Here is a 26,241-nt window from a genome sequence, read left to right as displayed (position 1 = left end):
ATCATTCGCGCACATTAAAGCAAACTGGCGAAATGATCTTGTGATAATAAGAGCAGTAGCCTATGTCAGCTTCATGTGTGGGTGTGCTGTGCTGATTTTCCCCTCTCCTCTCTGCTCGCTCTCTGGCCACAGTCCGTCCTCCTCCTTAAGTCACAGCCCGACAGGGACTAAGCAAATGCACGAAGCGAAAGTGGAAGTATTTTGCTTACGTTGCCGACAGCCAAGGCAAGCCCGGACACATCAAATGAAGCCAGTCTGTAAAAAGTGCTTCAACGCGATGCAGGTGAACGGATAAACAAGCAAACTTATTTCACCATTCAGAGTTTTGCCGACACGTCACTCCCCACCCGCTCTGCAGTGCCGCCCCCCCCCCCCCCCCCCCACATACAGGCAATTTCGCTGATAGATTCCCACATGCCAGAGGAGAGGTGTGAAGGGAAATGTCCGATATTGACTTACAGGTAATTTTCCGGTACGCATGTGGGAAAACGGCTTTAGTTGTTACTAGGGAATTCATCATTAGTTCATGATTAGTTACCATGTTTGTGCCCCCTCAAGTAAAGCAGGGCTTCATACTTAGTTGTTACTAGGGAATGCATCAATACTTCATGATTATCTTACCATTAGTTACCATCACCCTACCCTATAACAAATAAATACAAGAGTTGTTCCAGGTGAGGTTTGAACCCTTGGCCCCAAGAACGCAAGATTATTAGTCTCTACCAAATGAGCTATCTATTTGTTATAGGGTAGGGTGATGGTAAGATAATCATGAAGTAATGATGCATTTCCTAGTAACAACTAAGTATGTAGCCCTGCTTTACTTGAGGGGGCACAGACATGGTAACTAATGGTAAAGTAATCATGAACTAATGATTAATTCCCTAGTAACAACTATGGTAACTAATGGTCTGTTCTTAAGTAACTACCCATTAACTACTCATGAACTAGCAGAAAAAAATTAAGGAAGTAATCATTACTTACTGGTTTGTTAACATGGTAACTAATGGTCAGTTCTTAAGTAACTACCATTAAGGATCTTTAAGGAACTACCATTATACCCGATAACTACTCATGAACTAGCGAAATAAAAAATAAAATATATAAAAAAAATTAAGGAAGTAATCATTACTTACTGGTTTCGTTAACATGGTAACTAATGGTCAGTTACTAAGTAACTACCATTAAGGAACTACCTATTAACTATTCAGGAACTAATCATTAACTATTCATGAACTAATGGTTAGTTCCTGACTAGTTCCTCAATAACTACCCATTTTTTGTGTTACAGTATTGTAAAGTGTTACCAATGCTGTCAAACCCTCTCGTTGTTTTCGGCCGACTACTTTCAATTTAAATGTTCAAACGGTTGGTAAACATGCTTGTCCGACGTATCTAGCCTTTCTTCTGTGTTTGTTTTATGTAGTGTTAGCTAGCTAATAACGTTTGTTTACAACTGTCAAACTCGCTGTTTTTTTGCAGACTTGTTACAGACAGAGCTACTGACGCCACGTTAATTTAATTTAGCTTCAAGTCTACTCTGGTCTGGTCTGGTCCAACAGGTAAATTAGCTAGTCTGGTCTCCACTAACGTTAGTGAAAGTGTTGTTATGAATGATATTAAACAACAACACAACACGAACAAACCATTTTTGTCTTCTTTGTCTGTTTTTGTCTTCAACACGTCAGTTTGTGCCGTTCACCGCCATTATAATGTGTGGACCCAGGGGTAACCGGAAGTAAATGTAAACATCCCCGCTGATTTGGTCTATAGCCTACATGACATCGCTTAGCCTATATTCTGAGTGAGAGCAGTAGCCTAGCGCGAGAGTTTGATGTAGCTATAGCCTAAATGTCGTGTCATGTCATGTGAACTGTCGCAGTTTTTAAAAAGTAAACAACATTGCTGGGGCTAGAGTCTCTCTCTTCCTACCTCTCACTTCCCCCCCCCTCCCTCTTCGTACACTCTCTCTCCCTCTTTCTGTCTCTCTCTCTCTCGGGCTTTTAAGGGATCTGGTTACAGTCAGCTTGTAGGCCTATCCACCTTATTTATAGCGGCCATGATGCCTATGTGTTTTTCTTCCGGTGTAATCCTCCCAGCCTTGCTGACAGCTTGACACCTGTCTGGGCGAACGGAGCAAGTCACTAATCAGGTCCAGCTATGCAAAAATCTCGTCGATAAATATCCCTTTAAGAGCGCAGTGCGCAGCCTACTGTGGCTAATGTCAGCGGCTAGCTAGCGATGTTACATGGCAGTAAAACACCACTAAATGACCAAATTGATTTAACTTTTAACCATTTCGAGTAGCACTGTTTCCATACGGACCCCCAGCGTTGGTTAGTTGTTTATAACGTGACTATATTTATAACTTTTATAACATACTCCAGTTTCCGGTTTATAATTCGGGTCTGCAGCCAAAGAATATAACAAAGGAAATGGCAAGCTGCAACAATAAGTCACGTTAAACCGGAACTTGTACCCACAATTATTTGTACAGTGGGGCATTCAAAAATAAGGTGGATAGATTTTGTTCTGAGTTGAAAGTTGACGGCACGCTGTGATGTTTCCCTGAGCAGACTCATGTACTTTTTTTTCTCAACAGAATGTTTTAGTTTGAGCTCAGTGTTGAAATGGAAAGTAATTGCAGTAGATGCACTATAACATGATGTCAACTGTCAAGAAAAGGACACAGACGCTTATCTGTAATCAATAACTAATATGACATGTTAAAGCTCTATTAATGAAGAGTTTAATAAATAAAATAAAAATCAACTTTTAAATCATTTTGATGCACTGAATTCTAATAGAGAGAATGGAGCCTCTATCATTCCCATCTCTGCGCCCTGTAACTTTGAGGCTCTGTCCCAGAGCCAACACAGTCTCACAGAAAATGGTAAAATAGCAACGTTTTGGACCAACGTTGCTATGTTACAATTTCGGCTCGAAAATTGTAAAATGGTAACGTTCTGAGATCTTAGGGTTAGGGTTAGGGGAGGGGGAGGGGTTAGAAACAGAAATTCTCCGTAAACCACGCCCAAACTACACCCACCCCTGTAGAAACATACGTTACCATGTTACAATTTCGGCTCAGAGCATGTCAAGTTGCCTGGAACTTTTAACTTCATTTCTTGCTACAGCTCCTTCAAATTAAATGTTTTCTGCTGACAAACTAATGTGACACTTTTATTGTGAAGTAGTGAAACATGTTTATCACTTGCTTGCTTGATTAGCAGTGCGATTAGCCACTTCTTTCACTAAAACAAGTCGAGACAACAACATTTGGGGATATTTGGAGCTATTCCTTTTCTTACGGTGAATCACTTATAAAAGCTGCAGAAAGGTAAGCTAAGCAGAGAGTATTAAGCAGAAACAGCAAAATAAGGCTGATATCTGAACATAAACAGGGCAGCAGAGGTTGCTGCTGTTGCTGGTCAGCACAAAGTTAGATGTTGGAGCTTTAAGCAATACAAGTTATTTTCTTTGTAAAGCTCCTTTTTTCAGAAATGTCTGAGAACTGGACAGATAGCTAGTGAAATAAGGGCGCTCTTCTCAGTCTGTGCAGAGGGTGAAGTTGATATGCAGCTGTCTGTCCAGATCAGTTAGTTTGGGTCTGGACGGGGAGAGCACCACATGCTGGATCAACAATATGCAGGTCAAGAATGTAGCTGCATGTCTGAATATTGAAAATCACTACCAGTGCCTGAAAGGATATCCCAGTGAGCTATATACTGTAGGAACTGTGAAATAGGCTTAAGTGCGTCCAGAAACTTCTCAAAATAGAGACAGTTCAACTTCCAGTCACTTCCCATATCTATTTTGCCACTGCCACGCCCCCTTTGGAGACTGGTCAGTCAATGAAGTTTCATACCATTGACACAGCCGATCACACCATGCCCATTTAGGAGTACCATCTCTTACTACTGGCGGAGCTTGGAGTGTGTCTATTGAATTGTCTCTGGTGAGTCCATGTTGGAGCTGCAACAAAAGGGCTGATGGGAAATGTAGGCTAGTCTTAATGTGGAGAAACACTAGCAATACTGCTGTGAAATCAGGAGAATGAAGGAAGGAATCTCTCCCAGAAGGATATTTAAACCGTCAAGCGACTCTGAAATGGATCATGTTAAACAGAGGTATTTGGAGGGGGGGTCGTAATGTTTTTTCCATCCAATGAGAAAAGATAATCTACCAGTTGAAGGAGCAAGATAATAGTCAATCAGAGGCCAGGGCACAACGCACACGGTACCCTTGTGCACAAGTATGATACGGCCACGGACACACCATTAAACAAGCACTGTGCAGCTGTTGGGGTCAGGCAAAGGTCAAGTTACACCTGGGGGTTGGGTGTGAGGCACAGTGAGGTGAGGGGGCTTTGGTTTAGACATTGGGGAAGGGTCTCTTCAGCCCAATGTATGCTTTGTCTCTTGACAGATATGATGTCAGAAGAGACAGAAAAAAGTGTCTCTTCACACTTTAATTTGGTGTCGCATACCTGGAGAATGTAGAATGAAAGAGGAGCAAGCTGTTGTCTGTCAAATCCAATGCAGGGAGTTACAGATACGAGGACAGTAGCATTTAGGACTCGGGCAAGATGTTTTGACAGTGATTTGGACTCAGAGGAAGGTGAACATATTACCTGCAGAAGTTAACAAACCGTTCCTCTGAGGAGTGAAGCCGAGGAGAGAGATGCTGTTCCTGCAAGGAGAGGGGTGGGAAGAGCTGGCTCGCTGTTGGAGACAACTGAAACCTTGCACCGAAGTATGAATTAAAAACATTGTGCGGGTTAGGTTTAGGCACTGCTAGCCACTTGGTTGGGGTCTCCAAAGACCCCAGGCCCACAGTCCCCAGAGTCCCAATAGCTCCTCCAACTTGACCCCGACCATGGTGCGTCCGTGTGCGTTCCATAATACGCACGAGGGTACCGTGTGCATTACATCCCACGCACAAGGTGCCTGACAGAGCGGTGATATCCTACACTGTCGCAGTGACAAGCTGGAAAGGTTAAAGTGATTTTCTCTCTCTCTGTCTCCTTCTATCCCTCCTTCTCTCCTTACTTCCTTTCCTCCCTTCCGCCCCTCTTTCCTTGAACCCCCCCCCCCAGTCTCTGTGTTGCAGACTGTGCTGGTCAGTGCACAATGTGACTCGGTGTTTAAAGGCTTCTCAGACTGTCTGTTGGAGCTGGGGGAGAACATGGCCAACTACCCCCAGGAGCTGGACGACAGGGACAACCTCAACAAGATCTGCACGTAGGTGGCACACACACATGTGCGTGTGCACACACGCACGTACGTACGTACGTACGTACACACACACACACACACACACACACACACACACAGGAGTCTTAGGCCGTGTGTCCATATAGCTTCTTTTTCTGACAGCTAAATGCTGGAAGTACACTGGGGAGCGCTGATCCCAGCGCACAATATGCAATCAAGCAGATTGAAAATAACGTTAGGAAGCTAGCTTGATAGCTAACAACTAATAACAAGCTAGCAACACACGCTCTGTGATAAAAGCACAACACTCACCAGAATTATTAAGTGTCTGGCCAATCTGCTCCCACAATTGAGCCTTTCTGTCTCTGTTGTAATAGTTTCTCCATATGATTAGTTGCCTGAAAAGGAGCACCCGACACCAACGTCTCTCTGAAAAGTTAAGATAAAAAACAGACGCTGCGCGCAGCGCACTTTCTCTAGACGTCCGTATGCGCCCGCATATGATCTCTCCTCATTGGAAACAACTGAAAAAAGATGCTGGAGCTTAGGAAAAGAAGCTATATACGGCCATAGACCAATAGGCTATAGGCCCTAGCAGTCACAGCCTGCAAAAGACAACGACAGAAGCAATATAACATGTTTTCCATCAATTTCAAAGAAATTCTGGTGATTCCACAGAAATATTAGAGAGAAGAGAGAGAGAGAGAGAGAGAGAGAGAGGAAAACAGAAGTTTTGTTGAAAAACACCTTTGGTAGGCTTGGTATTACAGATAGGCTTGTAAGGATTTGGGATGTTAATATCCATTGTCTGTTTACACTGAATAGGCATATCCACCAAATATGTCAACATATTTATAGCCACTTAACATTCAGGCCATGTAAACACAATCAGGTGTCTGCAACACAGCCAGGACAACACAGCCACATTTAAACACAATCACCAATCTTTAGAAGCTATGAAGAGTGCACGGACTATATATCCAGAGCTGTAAGGAGCACATGGATTATATATCCAGAGCAGCAGGTGACTATTTACAGATTATATATCCAGAGCAGCAGGTGACTATTTACAGATTATATATCCAGAGCAGCAGGTGACTATTTACAGATTATATATCCAGAGCAGCAGGTGACTATTTACAGATTATATATCCAGAGAAGCAGGTGACTATTTACAGATTATATATCCAGAGCAGCGGATGACTATTTACAGATTATATATCCAGAGCAGCGGATGACTATTTACAGATTATATATCCAGAGCAGCAGGTGACTATTTACAGATTATATATCCAGAGCAGCAGGTGACTATTTACAGATTATATATCCAGAGCAGCAGATGACTATTTACAGATTATATATCCAGAGCAGCAGGTGACTATTTACAGATTATATATCCAGAGCAGCAGATGACTATTTACAGATTATATATCCAGAGAAGCAGGTGACTATTTACAGATTATATATCCAGAGCAGCGGATGACTATTTACAGATTATATATCCAGAGCAGCGGATGACTATTTACAGATTATATATCCAGAGCAGCAGGTGACTATTTACAGATTATATATCCAGAGAAGCAGGTGACTATTTACAGATTATATATCCAGAGCAGCGGATGACTATTTACAGATTATATATCCAGAGAAGCAGGTGACTATTTACAGATTATATATCCAGAGCAGCGGATGACTATTTACAGATTATATATCCAGAGCAGCAGGTGACTATTTACAGATTATATATCCAGAGCAGCAGGTGACTATTTACAGATTATATATCCAGAGCAGCAGGTGACTATTTACAGGGCACATTTTGACAATTTGTGAAAGAGCATGTAAAGAGGAAATAAAGGGAAATCGAGGGAACCAAAATGAGGGTTAATTTGACCAGATCATAGGAACGAATTGTATCTTGTTACAGTAAATGGTGGCCACAACATACTTCTTTTCTGCCAGAGGCCACTCCTGAGCCCCTCCTGGGCTCTGTAATGCAAGCAAGCAATATTGTACTATTGTGTATAAGGATGGATTGGAAAGGATACATGTTGGGATTCTGGGGCCAGCAATCTTTAGCTGTCAATTTAATTGATGTATCTTTTGTCACCTGTAGCATTGGTCATTGTGTCCCCATGGGAAGCTTTGTCCAAAGAGCCATCAAAATGAACTTTTTGAATTTAAACTTTCCGCCTGTCAATTCATCCATCATATCACCATCGATCTCAGCAAGCAAAGTGCTCAGGCATTGGGGGTGCATGCGGGCTACAGCATCTTCATTTATTTCATTGTTTTTTTATTAAGACATGTAGGGCCTTGTCTTGGTACAGGCGATATCCCCTATTTGCGCTTGCACACCTGTTTGCCTATGCCTTAAGGCAGGGAAGATAGCAGTCTGCCTTGCACCAGTGTCCAGGTGTTATGCCCAGTTTTGCACCCCTGCCCGGCAGCAGCTAAACACATCCCCACCTCACGGGAGCATATTGTAATGATTTATACGTTCACTTCACCTGCCGTAGACGCAAATGAGAGCCATGCCAAATCATCTGCGCCCCCAAAATGCCAGCGTAAACGGGATTTGGGCAGTATTAAGTACCAGAATTATTCACAGGTGTGGCCAGGCAATGCCTGGGCGTTATGTCAATCAAAACCAATCAGATTCCCGTCTCGCGATCGCTGTTTGTGCGAGGCATGCAATATGCTGTAATTCTCTCCATGCGTAATAGAGTGGACTCACTCGTGCCAAGCACAGAGAGAGATGGAGAGAGCTTATTGACAGATCGTCTGTGGTGCCAACGACCCTCCGGGTTATGGGATAGGTGAAGGTGAATAGCCTATGTCCATTGTCCAACAAGTTTTCTCAATTAATTTCCCTCTTTGCGATGTGATAAAAGTTTCTCAGTGAGTTGGGGGTTTAAAAGAGTTCCACGTCCATCGGCTGGAGGGAGATTCCTTGTAAAGGTGACTCCTCCAGTGGATGAGGTCATTTTGAAGATAATTTTGAAGATTTAACCCCCTCCCCCGCCGCCACCGTTAACCTGGTCAACTCGGGTTAATGTGTCTTTTATAGGCCGCTCAGGAGTCTGTTAGTGCTGTTTGTTTTAGCGTTGGAGGCCAGGCCAGGCTCTTCAACTACATTCTTCTCGTGTCTCACGCCATCTTTTATGTACTTCCCTGTAGTTATGTCTCTGTGTGTTTCTGCTCATTCTTACGCAAGTGGCTGCAAGGAGAATGTCCTCTAGGGCCGTGGACCCCCATTTGCTCAGTTTTTGTTTCTCGGGTCCAAATCTGAGTTTTATTGTTAGATATGATTTTGTCCGGAATTCCCTGACTCTCTTTATTGTAGGTAGAGAGATAAGAGAGACACTATCATCAAAATCATCATTCTTCTACATTTTCTAATAGTGTTATCTTCTTTTAAATGAAATAATGCTGAAGTTTAACACTTCACCAATTTGCTGGGGACCTAGCTCCTGGAACGGCATAAGGGACCCCTGGTTGTCCCCGGACCCCATGTTGAGAACCACTGCTCTATTCACCTTTTTCCTGGACTTACGTTTCCCATGATTCTCAGCAGTAGCCGGTTGTCGACTTCCTGTTTACATTTTTTTCACTAGCAAGGAGGTGGTGCTTTGCTGTCAAAGACTGGGAACGTTTGGCTTATTTTATCTGAAATGGCTAAAAATAGTAGCATCGTGTGGTTGCATAGCGGCGATATTTTACAAAAACGAGGTGAATGTCAATTCACTGGTACTGGTACTGGTATAGGCTTATTTTAGCCGAAATTGCTAAAAATAGTATGTGGTTGCATAGCAGCCACTTTTATTTTGAAGGTTAAACGTCCAAACCGGAACTCTTATATTTGGTCATTGAACGGAGCTTTAGCGGTCTCTCTTTCAAGATTCAAGATATTGTCACTCCGTTGTACAATTATGCACACGTGTGAAATTATTATGCTGGGGGGCTCCATTACAAGACACAGGTAGGTTCAAAGCCACAACAATTATTATGATTATTTTCAGTCTCTTTCGCTATAAACGGTCCTGGGCGGAAACAGGCAACCGGCAGCTGGAAACAGGGAGGGAGGGTGTCATGGCACCCACTGTCTCGCCATGAAACTCGTGAATAGGGGAGAATAAAGTTGGATTGATTTGTACAAACCTAAAGGGAGACTTGAAGAGAGAGAGAAACAAGAAGAAAAAGACCAAAGAAAAGTGTGTTTCGCCGCCTCTCACCTGTTCGACACTAATACACAACACTGATGACTCACACTCCTTCACGCTGCCTCTCACCTGTTTGACACTGATACACAACACTGATGACTCACTCCTTCACGCTGCCTCTCACCTGTTTGACACTGATACACAACACTGATGACTCACTCCTTCACGCTGCCTCTCACCTGTTTGACACTGATACACAACACTGATGACTCACTCCTTCACGCCGCTTCTCACCTGTTTGACACTGATACACAACACTGATGACTCACTCCTTCACGCTGCCTCTCACCTGTTTGACACTGATACACAACACTGATGACTCACACTCCTTCACGCTGCCTCTCACCTGTTTGTCACTGATACACAACACTGATGACTCACTCCTTCACGCCGCTTCTCACCTGTTTGACACTGATACACAACACTGATGACTCACTCCTTCACGCTGCCTCTCACCTGTTTGACACTGATACACAACACTGATGACTCACACTCCTTCACGCTGCCTCTCACCTGTTTGACACTGATACACAACACTGATGACTCACTCCTTCACGCTGCCTCTCACCTGTTTGACACTGATACACAACACTGATGACTCACTCCTTCACGCCGCCTCTCACCTGTTTGACACTGATACACAACACTGATGACTCACACTCCTTCACGCTGCCTCTCACCTGTTTGACACTGATACACAACACTGATGACTCACACTCATTCACGCTGCCTCTCACCTGTTTGACACTGATACACAACACTGATGACTCACTCCTTCACGCCGCCTCTCACCTGTTTGACACTGATACACAACACTGATGACTCACTCCTTCACGCTGCCTCTCACCTGTTTGACACTGATACACAACACTGATGACTCACTCCTTCACGCTGCCTCTCACCTGTTTGACACTAATACACAACACTGATGACTCACTCCTTCACGCTGCCTCTCACCTGTTTGACACTGATACACAACACTGATGACTCACACTCCTTCACGCTGCCTCTCACCTGTTTGACACTGATACACAACACTGATGACTCACTCCTTCACGCCGCTTCTCACCTGTTTGACACTGATGACTCACACTCCTTCACGCCGCTTCTCACCTGTTTGACACTGATGACTCACACTCCTTCATGCCGCTTCTCACCTGTTTGTCACTGATGACTCACACTCCTTCACGCCGCTTCTCACCTGTTTGTCACTGATGACTCACACTCCTTCACGCCGCTTCTCACCTGTTTGTCACTGATGACTCACACTCCTTCACGCCGCTTCTCACCTGTTTGACACTGATGACTCACACTCCTTCACGCCGCTTCTCACCTGTTTGACACTGATACACAACACTGATGACTCACTCCTTCACGCTGCCTCTCACCTGTTTGACACTGATACACAACACTGATGACTCACACTCATTCACGCTGCCTCTCACCTGTTTGACACTGATACACAACACTGATGACTCACACTCATTCACGCTGCCTCTCACCTGTTTGACACTGATACACAACACTGATGACTCACTCCTTCACGCTGCCTCTCACCTGTTTGACACTGATACACAACACTGATGACTCACTCCTTCACGCTGCCTCTCACCTGTTTGACACTGATACACAACACTGATGACTCACTCCTTCACGCCGCTTCTCACCTGTTTGACACTGATGACTCACACTCCTTCATGCCGCTTCTCACCTGTTTGTCACTGATGACTCACACTCCTTCACGCCGCTTCTCACCTGTTTGTCACTGATGACTCACACTCCTTCACGCCGCTTCTCACCTGTTTGACACTGATGACTCACACTCCTTCACGCCGCTTCTCACCTGTTTGACACTGATGACTCACACTCCTTCACGCCACTTCTCACCTGTTGACACTGATACACAACACTGATGACTCACTCCTTCACGCTGCCTCTCACCTGTTTGACACTGATACACAACACTGATGACTCACACTCCTCCACGCTGCCTCTCACCTGTTTGACACTGATACACAACACTGATGACTCACACTCCTTCACGCTGCCTCTCACCTGTTTGACACTGATACACAACACTGATGACTCACACTCCTCCACGCCACTTCTCACCTGTTGACACTGATACACAACACTGATGACTCACTCCTTCACGCCGCCTCTCACCTGTTTGACACTGATACACAACACTGATGACTCACTCCTTCACGCTGCCTCTCACCTGTTTGACACTGATACACAACACTGATGACTCACACTCCTTCACGCTGCCTCTCACCTGTTTGACACTGATACACAACACTGATGACTCACACTCCTCCACGCTGCCTCTCACCTGTTTGACACTGATACACAACACTGATGACTCACACTCCTTCACGCCGCTTCTCACCTGTTTGTCACTGATACACAACACTGATGACTCACTCCTTCACGCTGCCTCTCACCTGTTTGACACTGATACACAACACTGATGACTCACTCCTTCACGCTGCCTCTCACCTGTTTGACACTGATACACAACACTGATGACTCACACTCCTTCACGCTGCCTCTCACCTGTTTGACACTGATACACAACACTGATGACTCACTCCTTCACGCTGCCTCTCACCTGTTTGACACTGATAGACAACACTGATGACTCACACTCCTTCACGCCGCGTCTCACCTGTTTGACACTGATAGACAACACTGATGACTCACACTCCTTCACGCCGCTTCTCACCTGTTTGACACTAGTCTGGCGCCGCAGGTCTCCATAGTGGGATTGTGATGGGCGGCGCTTAGCGGCAGTGCCCTTGGAAAATAGTTTCCAACATTTTTTATTAATTAATACACAGGACAAGATGTTACTATCCCTTGTGCCAAAATCCGAGGAAAAACACATTTAGAAGCCCAATCCAGAATAAAACAAGCTAACAGGCTAACAAACTAATAAACAAGACACAAATCACCAGTTACCTACCCTAGCCAACAGCAGTATGAAGCATGTCATTGGGGTTTTCAAGTGGGCACCTTCCTTCACCGACGTTTCGTTAAGTTAGGCCCACGACACCTCAAGAAGGCTTAACGGTGTAATCCAGCGTCCTGGAAACACCCCCCTCCATGCTACCACCGCACAACTGCATATTACCTCACTATCTAAGCCTAGCTATCCAGGTCGATTCGGTATGACATTCCTGACTACACCACCACTGTCAATGATTCAGCCCTGTTGATGCGGACCGTTAATCATGACCACCAACAAACAATCCCTAACTACACCACCACTGTCAATGATTCAGCCCTGTTGATGCGGACCGTTAATCATGACCAACAAACAATCCCTAACTACACCACCACCGTCAATGATTCAGCCCTGTTGATGCGGACCGTTAATCATGACCAACAACAAACAATCCCTAACTACACCACCACTGTCAATGATTCAGCCCTGTTGATGCAGACCGTTAATCATGACCAACAACAAACAATCAATCTGACCTTAGCGAGCTCCCCAGCTAGCATGTTTCCTCCTTATCCACAGCCATTCACTTGCTTGTTCTGCTGCCTGAGACATGTTGCTAACCGCAAGTTTCAGGCTTCGTCCCCGAATGCCCAACTCAGTTAGTAAGGCAATAACGGACTTTGCCACAAAACCACGGCAGCCCACCTCTACAGGCCGCACTCGAGCCCTCCAACCTCGCTGCTCTGCCTCTGCTGCCATTTCAGCATACCTAGCTTTCTTGCGCTCATAAGCCTCCTCAACTCGATCTTCCCACGGGACTGTGAGTTCGATAAAATAAACTCTCTTCTCTACCTCAGACCACAGTAACAAGTCCGGACGTAGCCGGGTGCTAACTATATATGCTGGGATGACTAGCTGTTCATTCAAGTCAACCCTCATTTCCCAGGCTCCACCTACACTTAGCTGCCCTAACTTGTGCCTGACCTTAATTGGTCTAATCGTTTCTCCCTCACGTACAAATTTGATCTGTCTATTCTCTTTGCTAGCAACTAGAGAATTTACTTCTAGCCGCTTTTCTTCAACTGCAGCTGCCAAACATTTCAACACCTGGTTGTGACGCCAGGTGTATCGCCCCTGGGAGAGACTGACCTTACACCCTGACAGTATATGCCTCAATGTACATACACTAGAACACAACGGGCAGGCACCATCCTCGCCCAACCACTGATTTAAGTTCTGGGGAGATGGCAGCACATCATAAGTAGCCCCTAGAATAAATCTAATTCTGCTGGACTCCATGCTCCACAACTCTCTCCACTTCAACTTTCTCTTCTCTACACTCTCCCAGTTCACCCACTGTCCTTGCTTTGCCTGCGACACTGCCTTAGTACATCTTACTGCCTCCTCTTGCCTATGTACTTCTTCAACTACCATCTTCCTCTTTTCTATTACTGATGCCTTGTTCCACACAGGTTTCCCTATGCACAACCCTAAGCCTCCACGCCCATGCTGCACCTGACCTATGATATCCCTGTGTCTAAGAGCTGACTGTGCTTGCTGTACTGCCTCCTTTGGGTTCCACTTCCTCCCTGTTTTAACTGTGGGCGCTACACTCCTAACCACTGGATCCTTTGACTGAGTCAGAGTCATTTCCAGTCTAACCTTAGCACACTTGAACTCCTCTGTCAGGCTAGATAATGGCAATTCCAATATGCCTTTCCCATATAAGGCTACACTGCTTAGGCAGCGTGGGACTCCGAGCCATTTTCTAATGAATGAGTTAATCATCCTTTCTAGCTTTTCTACCTTTGAAAGGGGAACCTCATACACTGTCAGTGGCCACATCAACCGAGGCAACAATCCAAACTGCAAACACCACAACTTTAACTTTCCTGGGAGCCCTGACTTGTCTATACTTGAAATACCTTGAATCATTTCCTGCCTCACCTCCTCAAACTGTCCCTTATCACTGAGACTTGCATCATACCATCTTCCCAAACTCTTGACTGGTTTCTCTAACACTGTAGGCACCACCTCATCATTTATAACAAACTTCTTACCCACTACCCTCCCTTTAATGATTGAAATACTCCTGGACTTACTTGGCTTCACTTTCATTCTAGCCCACTGCAGATTACTATTTAACTTATCCAACAATCTGCTAGTACATGGAGCGGTTGACGTCATAGTCGTCATGTCATCCATGTATGCCCTAATTGGAGGGAGCCGCAGCCCTCCCTGCAGCCTTTCTCCACCCACTACTAGGGGTGTCACAATATATCGTCCCACGAAATTTCGCGATAGTAAAACGTCACGATATGTATCGTTGAGATGAAATCTCATATCGTGAAAAAAAAAAAAAAAAAAAAAAAAAAAAAAATTCCAAAAATAGACAAAGAAACGTCTTTGTTTGTTGAAGTTCAATGTGTGGAAAGTAGTTCAGTTGAACAAGTCTCTGAAGAGACACATGAGAAGTTATACAGGAGAGAAACCATTCAATTGAGTTTCTGGCAAAACTGTTTACTTGACAGGAAAAACTGAAGATGCATAAAAAATAGACTAAGAAAAGTCTTGTTGTTTGAGTTTGAAGAAAAACTGAAGATGCATAATGAGAATTTATACTGCTGAGAAACCTTTTAGTTCAAAGTAAATCTAAGTGACGGTGTAACTCATTCTATTTCAAGATAAGCCTTATCTCCAATCTCATGGTTTTTCTAGTTGTTATTGTAATAACAATTTCCCACAACAGCATGTTTAATATTTGTGCATTTCAAATAAAATACTACTTTTCCAGTCATATATTGTCATTATTCAAGTTTAAAAAAATATTGTTAAAATCGTATCGTATCGTATCGTTATCGTGAACCCAGTATCGTGATACGTATCGTATCGTGAACTGAGTGTATCGTGACACCCCTACCCACTACCCATTTTGAAGCCCTAATAATGATCTCCATTGCCATGGTAAAAGCTAATGGGGAAATTGTACACCCTGCCATAATGCCTATCTCCAGCTGCTGCCAAGCTGTAGTGTACTCTGCTGTGGTAAAGCAGAGTTGAATATCTAAGAAGTAGGCTTTAACTAAGCTCTTTATACTACCTGGCACTCTAAAGAAATCAAAGGCCTCCCATAACAGACTATGCGGCACTGACCCGAAAGCATTAGCCAGGTCCAAGAATACTACATGCAGGTCTCTCTTCTCACGCCTATCTGACTGGATTTGGTGCCAGATCATGCTGGTGTGCTCTAAGCACCCGGAGAAGCCGGGAATTCCAGCCTTTTGCACCGAAGTATCTATTAGCCTATTCTTTTCTAGATAACTAGACAGCCTCTGTGCCACAACACTAAAGAAAACCTTCCCTTCAACATTAAGTAGACTGATAGGTCTAAACTGACTTATCTCTAACGAGTCCCTTTCTTTAGGAATGAAGATTCCCCCTGCTCTACGCCATGCCTTAGGAATAACCTGCTTCTTCCAGACTACCTTCATCAGCTTCCATAGAAACTGCAACACATCTGGAGCACTCTTATACAGCCGGTAGGGGACTCCATTAGGACCCGGGGCTGAAGAGGCCCTTGCACGTCTCACTACTTCTTGAACTTCTTTCCACCTTGGTGGGCTATCATCACACTGGCTCTCTATTTCACCAATAGGTGGAATATCAGCTGGGACTGTCATCTCTCTAAACCTTTCCCTATCTTTGTGAACCTCCTCCAAATATTCCTCAAGCTTCTGCTTAGGTACCATAAGGCTACCATTCTTTTCCTTACTAAACAATGACTTCACAAATCTAAATGGATCCTTATAGAATGCTATTCTAGCTCGCTCTTTCTTTTTCCTATTTTTCCTAATGCTCTCTGCTCTTCTTAAAACTGCCAACCGATCCCTCACATCTGACTGCAAGCAATCAATGCCTTCCTTCTCAACCTCTGTAGCTTTCCTCCACTGCCTCTTAAGCTGTCTTCTCTCCTGGATAAGTCTATCTATCTCTTGTTGGCGCCTAGATTTAACTACCTCACCCTCTAGTTTCTTCCTTTTCTCAAAGACGCCAAACCTTTCCTTACCATAATCATAAATACAATCTCCCATTTTCTCCAACTTACTCTCAGCAGTTCCTTTAAGCTTCTCTAACATCCTAACCAAATCACTATTGATATCTTCCCACTTCCTACTTTCCGCTGCACCTGGCCACTTAACTCTAGGCTTCTGACCGCTAATCTTCTCCCTTTTTGGCTGGCTGGCCTCTCTGCTTTCCTCGGTGCTAGGACCTGCCTCAACATCAGGGGTGCTGATGTCCTGCGAGCTGTGGGTTACTTCCTGTCGCTGGACTTCACCCGACTGACTTGATAAACTTCTTAAGAAATAATTATCAATGCGGGGTCCCTGTGTTCCCTCTACCAAGCACCTCTTCCTGCCTTGATGGATTCTAAGGCTTAGTTCACACAGACAATCTATGCCTTGCCTTGCCTCAACCCACGCCTACGCCGAGCGTGAACCTGTTACACGCTTTTGCGATCACACCGCACGCCTTTTGCACGCCGAACCTGGAGCCGAGTCACAAGCGCCTCTCCTCTCTCCCGACTGTATTTTTTCACGTGTTGTCCAGAATTGTCATGGGTAGCCTCTAGGTAAAATAAATCGGATATATTTAATGTTCTATTGATGCTGGATATGTATAACCAGGTCTGACTATAGTCGGACATTTTAGAGAGGTGATCTTGCAAGAATATGTGCTGGCAGCCTGGCACACAACAACATTGCTTCTTCGGTCGCTATTCTCTCTCATGAAGATTTGTTTGCCGACGGGGAGAAAGCCCCACGTGATAGCCACCCGTCAATCTCTCTGTCTCTGCTCAACATGTTGTAGTAACTGAATTTTATTTTGAAATTCAGTTGATTTTGCCATTTCCGACGGATATTGTGCGTTTTTCTTTCATGGCTTGACAGAAGAAGCCTGCCTGCACGCGCCTTGTCGGCTTCAAAATAGAACTCACGCCTATTCGATAAAATCGGCAAGGCATAGGCAAGGCGTGGGTACACGCAGGGTTCACGCTCAGGCGGCCGGTGTACACAGCCTCGTTGACTAAAACGGACGCCTATTAAAAAGCGTGGGTAAAGGCAAGGCAAGGCAAGGCATCGTCGGTGTGAACCCAGCCTAAGGCCCCTCAAAGTTGTTACCTTCTGCCAGCCACACAAGCAAACCTGACGCTTCTTTCCATCTACATCTGAACTAGTGGCTTCCACTGACATGTTTTCCCTACTCATAGTCAAGTCCGTTCCAGAGTCAATAACCGTGTCAACCATAGGTGAGTCATCTTCCGCCCCCGCTCTCGCAGACTCTAGGGGTGTTTTTTCATAATTCTGTTTCGTAGCAAGTTTGGGTGTAACCAATGGCCTATTGGCCTTGGCTACTGCCACAATGAGCAGCTAACCCATTGCAGCCCCGGTGGGGTCTAATCCCTCCTGTCAGCAATACAATTTGCCGTTTTCAGCATGTAGCAACGAGCTAGCGTGTAGGTTTCTGCCGTTTGCTTGCTAGATAGTTAGCGTTGTTTTCACTGATGACTCTCACCTGTTTGACACTGTTACACAACACTGATGACTCACTCCTTCACGCTGCCTCTCACCTGTTTGACACTGATACACAACACTGATGATTCACTCCTTCACGCTGCCTCTCACCTGTTTGACACTGATACACAACACTGATGACTCACTCCTTCACGCTGCCTCTCACCTATTTGACACTGATACACAACACTGATGACTCACACTCCTTCACGCTGCCTCTCACCTGTTTGACCCTGATACACAACACTGATGACTCACACTCCTTCACGCTGCCTCTCACCTGTTTGACCCTGATACACAACACTGATGACTCCTTCATGCCACCTGTTTGACTCACACTTGGACTTGAATACTGATGACTTGAGCATGCAACATTCCATTTAAACTGGGAGCTGGGGATTTCACGGTTCAAACGTCATGAACTCCCCCTGTGACGTCACCTGTCCTTGGATTTTCTCTGCTGAACTCAGAGGAGCCTCGCCAGCCCCGACCTCAAAAATCCAAGATGGCTGCTCCGTGCATCAACAGTAGTTAAAATCTTAGTAAATACTGTTTACTTCTGTCTTTTTTGTGTCTCATTAAATCAGCTGTACACACAGCACTGTCTAACTTATATCTGTGTGGACATGTTGCTGCAGTGTTTGTATGCGCAAAATACTGCAAAATCCATTGTTATCAACTGTTATTGCTAACAATGGCTAGCCTTCATGCCTACAGCTAACCCTGGCTGGTTTCCCGATTGTTTAAATGACAACTCTGGTGTGACGTCAATCAACCGTTAAATCCCAAGCTCCCAGTATAAATGCAATGACTCCGACTTGATTAGTGAACATTGATGACTCTGGGACATGCATCTGCCTGGGACATGACTTTGGCAACTCGGACATGAACCAGTAACTGAGCCGTGACCTCGGTCACTCGGACCTGTGTGACTCAAACCGTGGCGACTTGGACCTCAGTGAACAGGGCATGACCTTGAGGACTTGAATATCACTCAGATGTAACTCAGATCAGTGACTTGGACCTTAGTGACTTGCCTGATATCAGACTGAATTGTCAACTCACTCCATTTCCTTCTTCAGTCTGCCATTTCCCTAACCAACAACTATGTATCCACCTGGTTTTAATCCAGTGGGGAGAACCAACAAACATCTCCCCTTTGAATAAAAGCCTTCCAAGCAGAGTGATTTCAAAGTAATTGTTACTTTTAATTCATTTAAAACAGCCTCCATAGCAGCATCTATCTTGTCTCTGCCATTGTTGTTAGGTCTGGCAACGGCGTTAGTCCCGCTTGTGCGCCCTCGGCGCTCATTGGACCAAGTGTTTTTTCGAAGCGCTGTTGCATGTCACGATGCCAGACCAGAAGCAGTCAACTGGGTGGAGTGGGTGGATTCAAAGGTCTGGACCCAGGCAATTTGTCACATTGAATTGAAGAACGCTGGCGGTGATTTGGCTGTGAGCGAAACCATACATAGTCTTTTATTTATTTTTCCTATTAGATCTGTGTAAATAAAATGGAGGACTCCCACACAGTGTCTTCACTTGCAAATAAAGAGTTTCATAAACAAAATAACTTTTCAGTACGCAGACCTTCATCAGATTCTTTGAAGATCTGCGTACTGCATATTGAGCCTGGTGAAGCCGAGATCCTCTTGGCGAGATCCTCTCTGGCTGTCTTTTCCTATAAGCCTTTATGAAATCTCCTTCACATGCTTCCTTGACCTCATGATGGAAATATTGGAACAATGGAAACATTGAGGTCAAGGAAAAGTGCTTAGGAAATGAGTTAGGAGGTATTTCTGGACAATTTGAGTTCAGCCCGTGTCTTGTCTTGTCTTGTCTTGTCTTGTCTTGTCTTGTCTTGTCTTGTCTTGTCTTGTCTTGTCTTGTCAATCCTATTCTTTTGTTTTTCTCTAGTCTAAGTCACACCAGGCTAAGTCTTGACCTGTTTCATTTCCTTGCCTGTTGAAGCAACCCGATCTCCAAAAAAATTGTAAAATAGCAACGTTGCTATGTTCCAATTTCGGTTCCGAAATTGTAAAATGGTAACGTACGTTTCTCCAGGGGTGGGCGTGGTTTACAGAGATTTTCCGTTTCTAACCACTCCCCCTAGCCTAACCCTAACCCTCAAATCTCAGAACGTTACCATTTTACAATTTTGGAGCTGAAATTGTTGGTTGAAGACGCATTGTGTTTGGCCTGCCTGAGTCTTCAAGTAAAGCCTTTTTGTTGTACTGTCAAGCCTGCCTCGTGTGTCTGCATTCGGGTCCACACAAGCTTCCCCTGACAATACTAACATGCATACATTATTAAGCCTTTACTAAAATAATGCTTCTTTCAGATATTATAATAATAACAATATTAACAACAACAACAACAACAACAACAACAACAACACAATATTTAAAAAGTAATAAACTAACCCATTTGGAGTATAAGCTACACAATAACTGTGATTATAACACAGATAATCATATGTGTGATCTACCAACAATCCCCTCTAGATTTGGCAAATTGAGGGGTGCGGGTGTGGCAGGGCGTGTGTGTGTGTGTGTGTGTGTGTGTGTGTGTGTGTGTGGAGGAGGCGCCCCTCCCTCTAGCATCCCCCCCCCCACCCCAATCGGGTGGGCACCAGATGGCATGCTGCAGCAAGAAGCCCCCTCCCCACACACACACACACACACACACACCCACACACACACACACACACAGACACACACACACACACACACACACACACACAGACAGCTCCATCACAGCAGTCTTGAGGCCCGGTAGGAGGGGCGCGTTAATACGACTCCTGGTGCACACGCACACACATGCATGCACACACACACCCACACACACACATGCACGCATGCACATACACGCACACACACACGCACACACAAGCACGCACGCACACACACACACACACACCGTGACACACGTTAATTGCTCTGAGATATACCATCGACACGACTCGGTTCAGAAGGTCAACATCAATAAGAGCAGATTGGATTAGATATGGTGTGTGTGTGTGTGTGTGTGTGTGTGTGTGTGTGTGTGTGTGTGTGTGTGTGTGTGTGTGTGTGTGTGTGTGTGTGTGTGTGTGTGTGAGAGAGAGGGGGTCGGCAGGTTGCGGCACGCATCAGTGAGCAGCCTGGTGTCACCCTCACATTAACTAGGACACAGACGTTAAGAAAAAATGGAAAGAGGAGAGGAGAGTAACACCAGGGGGAGAGAGAAACAGGCAGAGAGAAAAAAGAAAATAAAGGACAGAGAAATCAAAGAAGTAAAAAAAATTATAAAAGAACTGAATTTAGGAAGACGCAAAGGAGAGAGAGAGAGATGAAGTAAAATGATCAGTGATCAGTGTAGCCTGGTAAAAACTTCCCTGGCTGTGATGTCACCCTCTATAGCAGACCTGGGCAACTGGTCTGCTAATAATCATGGTCCCGCGAGCGCCCCCTGTGTGTCCCGTGCTGGAATTGCAAAAAGAAAAAAAATTACAGTGCACCTGAACGCAACATGCAAGATACCCGCTGAATAAGTGTCCAAATGTTCATGTCATTCTGGCCAATACTTCTGTTATAGCATTTCAGTATGGAATATGGAATATCTTTCAATACTCTTTATGGCTAAAAGGCTGAAAGTAATCTCATGTGTAAGAAATGACTGTTCTACATTTAAGTAAAAATTTAAATAATTAGGCTAACTCATTGGTTTTGGATTTATTTAGCTTCAAGAGTGCATTTTTGTTCGTGTGACCCTCAACACAGGCTTTGAGAATCCCAGGCCACTTACTGATACTTACTGTATGCTTAAATTAACCCACTCATATTCTGGTTTATTTCAAGAAAAACATTTTGGCTAGTTGAAATTCTAATTGGCTGGTAATTTAAAAATCTAGCAGCCATGTTGGCAGGTGCTCAAAAAAGTTAATTTCAAGCCCTGCAGGGAGAGCAGGTGGTGACATAGGAGTGAGTGAGAAAAGGATCAAATATTGGTGGTTAAGACTGAATAATGACATCACAACTGTTAATTTAAAATGAGTTATTCCTCTAAAACTGCCTTCAAATGCCCCAAATTTTTCGCGCCGGCGCCATTTGGCCCCCAGCAAAATCTGGCCCTCTGGTAGCGAGGACATTTTTTTTGTGGCCCTCTCTATCATCAAAGTTGCCCATCCCTGGGTTACGGCATGACAATATTTGTTCGGCCCTCTGCAGCAATCCGGGTTTCTCATGTGGCCCCCCATGAAAAATAATTGCCCACCCCTGCTCTATAGAGTATAAGAGGTGGTGACATCAGAGACCAGCCAATAAGAGAAGGCTAGTTCAGTATAAAATGTTTCAACAAACTTTTGGGTTGGGTGTAGTTACTCTTTGAGTTTTGAATGCTTCTGGTCGGGCATCGGATAATATGCAACAGCGTTTTCGTTGGTTGAACAAACGATTAGCCAATCAGCACTGAGGGGGCCTGATGATTAGCCAATCAGCACAATGGGTGGAACTAATGCCGTTGTCAAGTGTGCCGAGGAATAATAACGACGACAGTGAACGGGGCCTGTGTATATTCGGACATTAAATTATTAGAATATGATGGTTATTTCGTATTTTCAAAACGGACGTACATGAGGGCGTTGCAATAGATAAGATAGACATTGCTATAGACCCATTTCACGGGGGCCATTTTGTGCCGAAAAGGCAGGATAAACACAGATGCAAGCAACACACTAATGAGGGTTTCCAAATTCCAATCATGGAAGTTGGAAACCCTCATTAGTGTTTTGCTTGCACCTGTGTTTACCCTGCCTTTTCGGCACAAAATGGCCCCCGTGAGAAGGGTCTATTGAGGCTGTCTCTAGTGATTGGTTAGGGAAAATAGAATTGCCCTGGGGATTCCCCTCATAGAAATGTCTTAAACAGAGGGTAATCTCAGACTAGAAGAGTGAAATGGAGTGTAACAAGTTGACAATTGAGTCTGATATCAGGCTAGATCAAAAGATCCTGGCTCTCATCATTTTAGAGGCGTTGTTGTGAAACTACAACATTTTGCACTAAGCATGGAGCAACATTGCTACAGTATGACACAATTTGCTGTGAGACAGGCTGTACCAGGAAAAATGATACTTGTTGTGGTTTTTGTGTTGCCAGATTGTGGGATGACCTCCCCCTTCTGAAAACACTGAATAGATGAAGTGTTAAAGGAGAAGTTCACCCAAAAATGACAATGCAGTCATTATCTACTCACCTCAATGCCGATGGAATGACAAGTGAAGTATTTTAGTCCACAAAACATTTGTGGAGTTTTCCAGGGAAACATCTACAGTATTCTCCTAAACCAGTGGTTCTCAACCGTTTTTCTCCCATGATGATTAAATCTCCCGTACCAGAATGAGAATCAGAATCACTTTTATTGCCACAGTATGCAAGATTACATATCGTCGCTGTTGTGCCAGGACCTCGAATGTGCCTTTTTTCACTTTTTTACTTTTTGTCATAAATCAGTGCCATTGGTCACCCTTCACGTCTCTGTGTGGTTTTTAACAAATGCAACCAATGGAAAAGCATTAAAACGAGCTTGTGAGTAAATCTCGTAACGCCATTCGGCCTCAATCTGTCAGTCAAACCTCGAAATTCGTCCCCTACCTCCATGTGTACCACCCCCCCCACGCAGGACAATAAACCCGGAAAAGTCACACGGCAGACGTGCTGTGTATTTCTCATATCGTTTTGACTAATCCTGGCTTCTTCTGACGTTAATATATCAATCAAATGTTTTCCAGTTATTCCTAGGCTGCAAACTTGTTTTAACATGCAAATCGGAGTGTTTTCTGACGAGAATAAAGTAACGTTAACGCTACGTTATGTCAGACTATTTCTCACCCCATGCGAAAGCCCCCGCCTCGGACATGAGAGGCGAGGGGCAATGCTGTTGCTCCTGCGCGCGCCCCCGCGGCCTGGAGCTTGGGGGCTCGTGCATGAGCATGCGACTCTCCCCCGCTTGACTGGCCGGGAGAAAGTGCTTCCAAGTCGGACTGATAATATAAACAACATCATTTGAGCTTATCCAGGTAAGATATTAATAAAGTAATGACACATTCAGCGGGAAACTAACTATAATTAAGACATGTGCCAACTTTGACAACGTTTGGTTCAGTATTTTAAGAGCAAACAGGTTTTTTTTACTTCCTGAAAAGTTTCTGTTTTGGAAATTCGAGGTCCTGGAACGACAGCGACGATATGAGGAATTTGTCTTAGTGTCATTATGCAGCATAGCGGCCATGTCAATATTCAGATAAAGAAATAGGAAAACAACAAAAAGACAATCACAACATTGTAAGTGCAGTGCAATATATTAGGGATGGGCATTTCTAGCAAAGAAAACTAGTCGAAATTCCCTGGGCCAAAGTCAACTTTTTGTTGAAATTCGCACACCCAACAAAAAAAACATGGTCTCCCCTGATTCTAAGTATAGTTGAATCGCTTGGCTTGACCAAGTAAAACAATTTCTATAAGCATTTTATGCAAGGTCTATGGAAAAATTAATGGTGGATGAAATCCCATGGACAGGGAGAGGGGGTGACTTTGGCACTCTTATTGTCAATAGGCAGCCAGACCTACGTTAGCCGTTAGCAAAGTTAGCATTAGCGTAGCGCCGAGATGGCTCAGAGAACAGTCAACAGAATATCAGCTTTTCTTCAGTAACAAGCCTTGAAACCTTTTCCTTGTGGCTGAGTGTTGCTGTAATATAGACAGTTTAAGACTATTTCTACGACATTTCTAGTGTTTCTAGAGCTACTGGGTGCTGCACTGCTGAGCTCTGGTGTGCAGCTCCTAGGCCCTAGGGCAACCACATGGACAAATGGTGTCATTCTTAAAGAGACAGGCGCGGGTAAAAATAAAATATATATAAATAATAATAAAAAATATATTTTCGACTTTCACTAATAAAAGACGATCTTGATAATAAAAACGATTATTCGAAAATTCTAAATTCGTTGCCCATCCCTACAATATATACAATATATACACGAGTGGAGGAGGCATAAAATATGAATTTACATAGAATTTACATCAATTTACAGTCCGAGTTAAATAGGCAGTGAATTTACATGAATTTACAGTCCAAGTTAAATAGGCATTAAATTAAACCGATGATGATGATGATGATTGTAATCGTTGTAATGATCATTGTATATAAAGCCATAAACTAAACTGTATAAAAAAGATTTCAGTGAGTGAGTGAAATCATTGTGTGAATGCGTGCGCACTGGGAAGTCGTTGGTTTGATTGGGCAGCGGTGGGGGGGGGGGCCACGAACCCCAGCCTAAAGGTTTTTTGGGGTCACTGCTCAAAAAGGTTGAGAACCACTGTCCTAAACAACTGAAGTGAATGGTTCAACTTTTAAATGAAAAAACATACTGCTCGTCTGGCGTAATCCAAGTCTCCAGAAGCCCTGAGATGACAAGATGACTTGAAAACACATCATTCACACCCTGTTTTTAGCTGAAGTCTTCACTGTAGCCATGAGCTAGAAAGGAAAGTGAAAATGTGACTTTCCACTCATGGGTAGTGCAGATTTCAGTTAAAAACAGGGTGTAACTGATGTCTTTTCAAGTCAACTTCGCATCTCAGGGCTTTTTGAGACTTGGATTACACCAGACAAGCAGTATGGAGGCTTGTGTGTAAAAAAACTACGTGAGTAGCCTACTGTAGTAGATAATGATTGACTTTTCGTGTTTGGGTGACTTGTACCTTTAGTTCTATCCCGGCCAATGCAGCAGGCTCCGCCTCTAACCCTCTGTGCTGTGTTTCCTCCGGCAGTTACTGGGACGACTTCCACTCCTGTGCCACCACAGCGCTGGCTGACTGCCAGGAGGGGGCAGCGGACCTGTGGGAGAAGCTGAAGAAGGAGTCCCGCCAGCTGGACTTCAGAGGCAGTCTGTTTGAACTGTGCAGTGGGGGAAACGGGGCCCCCCGGGAGGAGGGGCCCCCCCGGGGGCTTGCACTGCTCCTCACCACTCTGCCCACCCTACTGACTTGGCTGGCATTTTAGTGGAGTGGGGGGAGGGGGGGGTAAAAAAAATGTCAAAAGAAGTAAAAAAACAACAACAAGAAGGCACAGATAAAAAAAAAATAGAAAAAGTGATCTAGCCATTCTTCGATACAGAAAATCTTCAAGGCGCGTTTGAATTCATCTGACAGAAAACTACACCACCCCACAATCCCCCTGCCCCCACACACACACACCACCCCAACATGGATTTTTACCACAGCGGACTGGCTTTGCGTCTTCCT

The 26,241-nt window shown here is 44.4% G+C and overlaps 1 protein-coding gene across 1 annotated transcript in view; it reads left to right on the top strand.

Annotated features, from left to right (window-relative positions):
* The window catches only part of nrn1a (neuritin 1a), a gene marked incomplete at both ends in the record, with an annotated part of 33,809 nt that extends 7,810 nt beyond the window's left edge, over window positions 1-25,999 (top strand). Inside the window, 2 exons of the mRNA XM_083651882.1 lie at window positions 5,099-5,243; window positions 25,768-25,999. Of these exons, the coding sequence (XP_083508008.1) occupies window positions 5,099-5,243; window positions 25,768-25,999 (377 nt within the window). The remainder of the gene's footprint in view (window positions 1-5,098; window positions 5,244-25,767) is intronic.
* Between the last annotated feature and the right edge of the window lie 242 nt (window positions 26,000-26,241).

This window comes from Poromitra crassiceps (genome assembly GCF_964638095.1).
Source record: "Poromitra crassiceps genome assembly, chromosome: 2".
NCBI classification, from domain to species: domain Eukaryota; kingdom Metazoa; phylum Chordata; class Actinopteri; order Beryciformes; family Melamphaidae; genus Poromitra; species Poromitra crassiceps.
The sequence above is the reverse complement of the archived record's forward strand: the minus strand, read 5'-3'. Positions and strand labels throughout refer to the sequence as shown.